The sequence below is a fragment of the Hermetia illucens genome, chromosome 4 (genome assembly GCF_905115235.1).
Source record: "Hermetia illucens chromosome 4, iHerIll2.2.curated.20191125, whole genome shotgun sequence".
Taxonomy (NCBI): domain Eukaryota; kingdom Metazoa; phylum Arthropoda; class Insecta; order Diptera; family Stratiomyidae; genus Hermetia; species Hermetia illucens.
In genome coordinates, this window is record NC_051852.1 from 23,466,730 (window position 1) to 23,475,706 (window position 8,977).

An 8,977-nucleotide genomic window follows, 5' to 3' on the forward strand; every position below is an offset into this window, starting at 1 on the left:
GGAATTCAGAGAGGCAACAAAAAACCATATTACAGAAGGGCAGGGAAAAGAGATTGTAAACTAAATAGGATTAAATACAGATGCCTACTTACCCAAATACAAAACGAGAACCAAAAGGACCAAGTAGCATTGCGCCATTTTCCGTAAGTTTTTTGTCTGAAAATTGTCGGCAAAGCCGTTCTCTGGAGCCTAATTATCACAGAAATTCCACCATGGCGCTGCTGTATTTTGGCGGTGCATGTAATGAAGATAACGAAGGCATTGTCAGTGTTGGTTGGAACGTTACTTTGATAATTCGAACTGTACTTGCACGGGTAACTGCAGATTCACATCTACCACAAATTGCACTAGCATTTTCAGTAGAATCATACTCAATTTTCGGGAAATTCTCACAGCACTGTCTCTTATTATATGTGTATTTGCTACATCCTTACTACACCAGAAGACCCCGCTGCTGGTACCACTAGTCCGTCAATAAATTATTCATTTCCATGCAATAAATTCTCTCTCCCTTTCTTGCTCTCGGAAAAAACGACGAGAACTTTTCCGATCCTTTCGTTAGTGAACAAAAAAAAAGCACAACTACCCGGAAAAAAAAACCTAAAAATTCGAAACGATAAACTTTTTCTCAATAGTTTTTGGCACAATGCTTCCACTTTCAACTGCTGTAACGGAAATTGTTTTTTTTTATCGCAAGCTACATATATATTTGTAGACCAATTTCACTGATTTTCCTTCGTTTTTCCCTTTCACATCACTCCACGCCATTGGGCACAATGTCAATTCTTGAAGTTGCCACTCCAAACCGGCCGCTACTCCTTGTTCTAGTTGTGGAAAATTTGAAATCCCAGGTGTAATGTCCTTTCATTTCGGCTGATGTTTTTCAACTTTTGTTTGATGGACGATAAGATGGCCGTTCTGAAAGTTTTCGTTTCGTTGTTGGGCGCTGTTTTCCGAAACAATCTGAAACATTAGAAAGTATGAAAACACATCGATAAGTATCTAACAATGTTTTGGATTTTGGATTTTTTTAAGTTTTATGGTAGCGAAAGGTAAATGCTGTGAAAGTTTTAAAAGTTTTTCAATTTTCATGAAAGTTGTTTTGGAAAAGTTGTTAATTGACCTATTGGAGAGCTGAAAACATGGAATGCTTTTGAGAGTCCTCTGTTCGCTCAGGAAAAAAGGATTTTTTTCGTTAAACTTTGCCTGCCTTGCTGGGAGCTATTTTTATGAATAAAGGTTTCAACCTTTGCTTCCTAGTTGCAAATGAGGCTAGGGACACCCCTAATTCTATCTTGATTCTGATACTTTCCCATATTATTCATTTAGATATGACCTTTACGGCTGAATCTCGAGAAAGTGTAGTTTTAAAATTAGAAGAAATTTGTTAATTTAAATGGGGAAAAATGTTGATTCAAATTGACCTTAAACACTGAACGTATCGCTAAGAACATTCTTTTATAGGCTCATTACCACTATAAGGCTTAAAAAAAGATAATACAGAAGAAGCGGACGAAACAAGCCATCGGATAGGGAGTTTGCCACAATCTTAAACTTAAAGCTCCTAAACAGTGTGTTAATATTTTCTTACAACCATCAACTATTTGCTCTTGAACGCTAGGAAAACTAGACTGGCACTCAGCAAACATAAAAAGAGGACGAGCGCATCACAACATCACAGAAAAGTTTTGCTCACATCTGGATAAGAAACCACTTCACACCACTTAACCCGGACGTATCCCATTTTTAGCGGGTAGGAATCCTTCGAAAGGCACTGGACCATATGAACGCGTACCTACTCTTGCCCATTCCATACGGTTGTCACAGAGTATCACATCACGAAATGGGGCATATGCTTACCAAACTTTGCCTTCAAAAATACTCCTTTTTCCGGTAATACACAGGTCGTCGGCCACGTTCCGAAGGGCTAAAATAAGACCTGGGTGATTGCGGAATCGTAAAAGCGGATTGATGAAAGGAAGGGATTGAAATCCGAAGAGTCGAAAAAGGGTATGATCGTTATGATTCCAAAGATGATAATTGTAGGGGTATCTGCATGCACAATGCCATCACAAAGATAATAACTAAAATTATCTTGCAACTCACCAAACAATGTATCGAAACCTTGATCGTTCAAGCAGTTTTTCTAGAAGTCAGTGAACCAGCAAATTCCAGCTTATCTGAAATGCAGATGGTCAAAAGCAAATCATTGTGACTGTAAGTGTTTGAAGAAGTGTAAGATCTGGGTTTTCATCCGAGGCCTATTTTCGAAGATTTTTCCATGGATATAAAAGGCATGGTATTCCCCATATTCAATCAAAACCCAGAGGGTTTATACAGTGCCTCGCAGTCCCGCGCCCCCCGCGTGACTGTTCTATTACTAGACTAATACGTACTGACATTTTCCTGGATTCAGACGACCACAGACAGCAACTCCAAGATCTACAAAAGTAACCAACACAAAATTAAAAGCGTTGGTTGGAAGAGGCAATCTATGATGCCTGTCATTTATTTCAGTAAATGTCTGGCCTATGTTATCTAATATTCCTATTCTCGCCCAGTTAGACCAAAACGTAACTATATTGCAAGCTTGAAAGGATCTCTCAGCAAGCCTGCTGAAAGCCCTCAGAGGACCTTGCTTCCTACTCAGCAAGGCAGTTACTAATTAACTCATATGCGGTCTGGGTTCGGAAAGATTATTGTGTGGAAAACCGATTTACGAAGCCGAATGGAGAAATTGGAATTCATGTCGCGAGGAAAAGTCCTTTCGACAGACAGAACCTAATACCTATCTAACTAAATAAAACATCATAGAGAAACTCTGATCTGGAATTCCAAATGCATTTGACGTTAAAAGCACTCCAGCAGCGCAGTGTTTTTCAGCAATGCAACTACGAGAGTTAAAGTGGGTACTGTTTTCCCCCGAGGTATTAGATACTTCTTATCACAAACATAGCATAATACGTCTAGCCTGATGTTATGAAACAAATTACAAAGATAATGTGTGAACTATCCACTGCACGAAAAGCTTGTGATCCACACGCTCTGTGCGAATATTGTACCAAAAATGCTCACTGCAGCCTGGTCTAATTATTCTTTAGGTTAAAGTTGCATAATTCGGCAAATCCGCATAGGACCTTTCGGGGTATCTGCTGGAAACCGTCTTCAGACGGGCCAAGGTGTGTAGGGCCGGGCTGGGTGTAACCTTATCCAGCTGACGAAATTGTTCGCTGGTCTTTTGTTAGGGGCGAATGGATCTGGCGTATGGATGTGCCGAAGCAACAGCCCGGGGATCGATCTAACTGCATTGGAGAAGGTGCTAATAGGATCCCAAGATAGAACAGCATTTGCTGAGGGTTGCGTGGTCAATGGGGAGCTTCGTCTTTAGTATGCGAATTCTGAATACACACCTTCAATTTCAAATAAGATCCTTACCCTGGTGGCCGGGCTAGCCAGGGTGGATATTCTTCCCGGACTACTCGTGAGACCAAGACATGGACTCAATTAACAAAAAACATAACAAACCGCGAGAAATGTAAATTCAAGCCAGACACATCATCGAAGGATGAGCTACTAGCAATAAGCCAGGAGACAGTAGCCGTTGAGAGCAGTACATGTGGTGCTAGCCGTAGCAACGCTATGCTGAAACCACGGGGGGCTAGTGGTTTCCAGCGTGAAGAACACTATTATCAAGCTACCAGTACCAGATATAGTACTCCTAACGCGAAACAGTCGACGTCGGGGATCGCTCGAAAGTAAATAGTGACAAGAGGGTTGGTCACCGGAAACCGACTAAAACAAGGTCCACTAGAGTCGTGAACCAAAGGGCTATGCATATTCTCACCAAGATTGCTAAGAATAAGGAAGCGGGTACTGCCGCCGAGCTAGATGAAAAGGACCTTGCTAAATACTAGGCGTTTGTTGAGGAATATAAAAGCAAACGCCTGGCAGGTGAGCCAGGAAAAGAATGCAGCAAAAGCCAGCTGATGAGCCACGAAGCGTGAAACCCTTCTGCGATGTAGCGAGGAGCCACTTACATGTGGCCCTGGCGGATGGCAATTCCGCTGGCGGCAAACAAGCACAGAAAGTGTGGACCAGTGTTGAGGCCAGACTGTCGGAGATGATCATTAAGCATTTTCAAGACACCAAAGGCGATCCATCGCTTGCTTTAATTTCTCTCAGGTGGCCCGTAGATTTCATATTATAACTTGCGAGGACCAATTCTCAAGGAATTTTCTCGGTTCGATCAGCGACGCAAGGGAGGGCGTAAAGTTTAAAGTCAACTCCTATGACGAGATTCCCAGGAGACCGGTTGCACGCATCCGGTTGCTGAAAATTCGCATTGGTGACGAGACGGTTGTTCACTCCCTGCTCTTTTAAAACCCAGGATTCCCATCGACAGCTGAGTAGTTTCCAAGGGGGAGAAAGCCAGACAAACAGCCTACCTTTTTTACTCCGTATAAACGCCTAGAGCCACTGGAAAAGGTAGACTATAAAGTGCGGTTCGAAGTCAGGAACGCAAAAGTCAAAGTGTTCCGCTCTGTTTACAGTTTTCGTTGAATATAAAGCTGGATATTCCAATGAGATAAGACACGTGGACAGGTTGACCCAGAAGACTTTTCAACAGCTGAAGGCAAGGCGTATCCACTTTTTCGATGTCAACGATATTGTCTGTCAAGAATTCACCAGAAGATATCGCATAGTTGACAATCAGACAATCTGTTCATGAAACTGCGAAACAAGAGACAATAGGGGCATCAAAATTAGTTAGTGTGAAATATTTGATTTTGTTTAGATGCTACAAATGGAAGTAATCATACACGTTAACACGGCAATCTAATTAGATCAGGGCCTTGAAGCTTGTTAGAGCACTGTATTCAAGACTTCAACAGTAAACTACACGCAACACACTACAGTCTATTAACACAACCACCCTGATCAATGGGCAACAACCAAGAGGGCGGCCTGAATTTGAAGTACTTAGCCGACGAACAAGCCAGTAAAGCTACTCCTTGAAAGACAAACCTGACTCGTGCCGATATCAGTAGATTCATGACACGTAGCCTCTTGGAAATGCATGGATGTCATGCGTCTTCAACAAAAACCATGGAAAGCGAAAGTCATCTCTAATTTAAGCGCCGGGGGTCCATGACACCCTTCGGCATCAAACGAAAGAAAGGCTGTCTCATCAACATCGAAGGCAGGCAAGCACAACACTTAAACAGGTCGGAAAACCGGAAGCTGGGCGCTTCAGGTATGAAAGGTTTTGTTTGCTTCTTGTGTGAGTATATTTGAGTGTAGAACTACCCCATTTGTACATAGTCCTTTAAGAATATGCATTTAGCATGTCAGATTTAGTACTTCGGGTTGTAAATTTACACGGCAAAGACAATTTTGAGCTACTGTAACTTTGTTACTAATACTATGATTTTGATCAAACTTGGAGATAGTATGCTTCATGTTATATTTTATACTACTACCAACTTTAATAAATTTAAGGGGGGTTTTACTCAATTTTCCCAAAAATAAGGTAATATACTATTAATAACTTAATTTGAACAGATATCGACTTAAGGAGTATTTTGAGGCCTGGGCACCATATAGAGGCAGCTTCATGATTTTTTTCAGATTTTTCAGTTGGGTAGTTTCTGAAAATGGGTCCGTTAAAGAAATCATCACTTTCCACCCCTCGCACTCCCCGCCTTTTTAACAAATCTCAAAACTAATACCGGCTTCGGAAAGTACTAATCGAGTCCTTTCATTTGATACCCCACATGACTATATTTGGTGACAAAAATTTTCACACCCCGCTTTTACATGTATGGGGACCCCCCTAAATCTCAACGTAGAAAGATCTCAATCACTGCATGTCTGGGGGTCCACAGTCCACAGTTTGCAAACAAAACCTTAAAAATAGACACAGCAATATCGCGATTGCCACCACAGAATATTTTAATAGAATTTCAATTGATACCACACAAAACACAAGAATCGGAAATTTCTTCGACCAAAGTTAGCAAATCTAGTTAACACGACTTTATTTATTTCTCTATCTTTCTTTTTATTCATTTTGCTAAATATAGCCAAACTAAAAATATCAAAATTTATCCAGCAACCTTGATTTTCACAAATCTTTTGCAATTTAAGTCACCGGAAAGCAAAAGTCCCAATTGTCATGGGATGCTAGCTAAAAGAAGGTGGAAAATTGCTAGAAAAACAGTATTTTCCAAAAGAATAACACAATTTAACACAAGATACCTCGCGAGTTGAAACGATGGAAAATCACAAAGTGAACAAACTTCAACCGATCACCATAAGATTCAACAACAAACAACTTTGTTTCAGCCGATTTACAAATTTTACATCTAGCATTTAATATTCCGGAGAAAAAACAAACAAAATAAAGACTAGCATCAAATAATTCAGAATATAAAATATAAAAGGTTATCAAACAAAATTGATCAGCCATAAGTTGGTGAGGCATTAATTAAGCTTCATAGAGATACTGCCCTGATATTGTCCGTAAGCGTTCTCTCTGGTGATAATAGCGATCGCATTTTAAGTCACAAAGCAATAATTGCAAGCAAAATCATTTCAAATAATAAATAATTCCATCAAATATGTCGGAAAATTGATTATAAATATCAAAGCCGATAGTGTGTGGTCATATAACAATAAAAATGGTAAATAATTATGTGTGGGATCAAAACCGACTCCATTTGATCCATTGTTTTAACTAACAGTTTATCCAGAAACAGCGGTCTTGCCTTGAGTGACATTCCGGGGACTCCATCCGTCTACTGGGCGTCTAATCTCGAAAGTAGTCACACATTTGAAGAAACTCGTTAATCTACTTTCGAACGACCACGCAAATTCGTCTATCCTAGCCACTAAAGAACAATTTTGAGACATACAGGAGCAAGACATTATTCAAATTGTCAAGTCAATGGATCAACCCCCGGTTCAGTTCGTTCAGAAGGCAAATAGTGTCTACTGCCTACTCTAGACATAAACGCCTGCGAGATTTTGGATCATTACTGGTATCTTAGCCAGGCTGTATTACCTTCTCAAAGTCTCTCCATATCAAGAGAACCGCGTAGCGTGGACGCATGAAGGATTCCAAACAGCAAAGCAGCGCTCCATGGCGCTATTACAACTTCGTTTCTGAACCGTGTCATCCCTGGCAGTAGCGGCCCAATGCTCCTATCGGTGCTCTTTCCCTAAAGCATCTGGAATTTTTCTTCGAGAAAATTATCAAACAGGAAGAAAGATTACAGTGTCTACAACAGGTAGCTATTTGGTTTTGTCCTAGCCGTTAAGACGGGAAGGCTCTTCATATTTTTAGCAACCATCGACATCTGGTCTATGCTGCCCAGCTAAGATCGGACAGAGCGAAAGTCCACTAACTAGTTTACATTAGCATCAGGTAAGCCTCAAGTGTATATCAGATATGAGTGGACAACGGGGTACTAGACAAACGACTAAATACCAAATCTGTCTTAAAGCCTTCAACTGATTTTGACTATTCTTCCTGTGTGACATTTCAGCAGAAAAGACCGAATACATGCCAGCAACACTACACAAGAAAGATTTCTGCCCATCCTACAACCTGGCTGATCTCAGTGCAAAATCTCGGTGCGCCGTTGACGAAAAACTGTATCAAAATCGTTATGAGAAAACATTGCTTGGAACACCAATGATTACGAAGCTGAATTGTAGTCATTAGAATTGCTGCTGTGCCCATGCAATGCCTTTCCAATGATCCGAGGTTAACCGCCACAATCACAGCGTTCTAGGCAACTTTGATTTTTCAGATGCCCCATTTGATCACCTACACAGCGATCTGATCAAAATGTCACAGGTACAGGTACAGAGGACTGCGCCTCAAAATAGAAAAGAAATAATTTTGACCGTCAATGCACTCAAACGAAGTAAAGCCACTAGGGTCTATGGTCAGGTGCTGCAGTGTCTGCTGATTTACCACTTCCGCTTGTACGGAAATTCTGGGAAACCGAGACCTTTCCCAGATAGTTGAACGAAGGGCTGATCTTTACAATTCCAAGGAAGAACACCGGTCTTAAGTGCGACAATTGGCGGAGTTTGTGTGTTTTCTCTGACATCGCAAAAATAATAGCAGAATAATTCTGGAATGCACCAAAGAACATTTCGAAAACTTGATTGACAGAGAGCAAACTGGTTTCCTCCCAAGATCTTCCGGCATTAACCACATCAACAAAATCCAGATCAATTGGAGCAGTGCGCGAAGTTTAGATATTTGCTTCACCTTCTTGATTTCGAGAGGTCTTTCGACAGCTTGAGCAGGAAGTGTATCTCGAGTACTCCACGTAGGAGGGTATCCCAGAGTGGGTAATAGCTATAATGAGAAGGACTTACAATGGAGCAAAATTGTACTTAGCACCGAGGTAAAATCCCTGATGAATTTGAGGTATAAAGTGGAGTCCACCGGAGTTGCAAATTCTTGACGGTATTATTTTTCCTTGTCACCAGTGTCATTTTTCACACTGCCTTGTCCGGAAGGCGTGGAGGAGTTCAATGAACCATAATGTCCTACTTCTAATACTTGAACTACGCCAATGATATCTGTTTGCTCTTTTATCGAGTCATGGCCTAATAACTCTGGATTTGGAATGTGAGGAAAGTAGAGTATTGAGGTTACGTCGCATTGCCACTATCCACCCTTCTAAATGGGGTTAAAATATTCCGTATCCGTTTGAGCGAAGCTAATCGCCTTTACTTTTAATACCAAGTAACCCAGGAGATTTCCGACGTTTTAGTGAATTCACCAACTGCCAAGCTCAGCTGCTGTTGGAGTATATTCAATTTTTATCACCTTGACATATTAGTTCTGCTAAACATTTTCTTGAAGACCTGCCTGGTAGGGAAAGAAAGGCAATCTTGGGTGGGAGCATGAGGCAAAAGCAGCATTCCGAAACGACAAAGAATTGCCTGCCAGTCC

The 8,977-nt window shown here is 41.0% G+C and overlaps 1 protein-coding gene across 3 annotated transcripts in view; it reads right to left on the bottom strand.

Moving 5' to 3' along the window:
- Positions 1–6,362, bottom strand: part of LOC119655655 (zwei Ig domain protein zig-8) — a 305,871-nt gene extending 299,509 nt beyond the window's left edge. The window contains exons 1-3 of one of the 3 annotated variants that reach the window (XM_038061640.1): positions 6,259–6,275; positions 2,107–2,180; positions 93–963 (exon numbers count right to left, since the gene is read on the bottom strand). In XM_038061640.1, the coding sequence (XP_037917568.1) occupies positions 93–138 (46 nt within the window). In that variant the 5' untranslated portion in view covers positions 139–963; positions 2,107–2,180; positions 6,259–6,275. The other 2 variants (XM_038061638.1, XM_038061639.1) reach the window with 2 other exon arrangements.
- Positions 6,363–8,977: the final 2,615 nt, after the last annotated feature.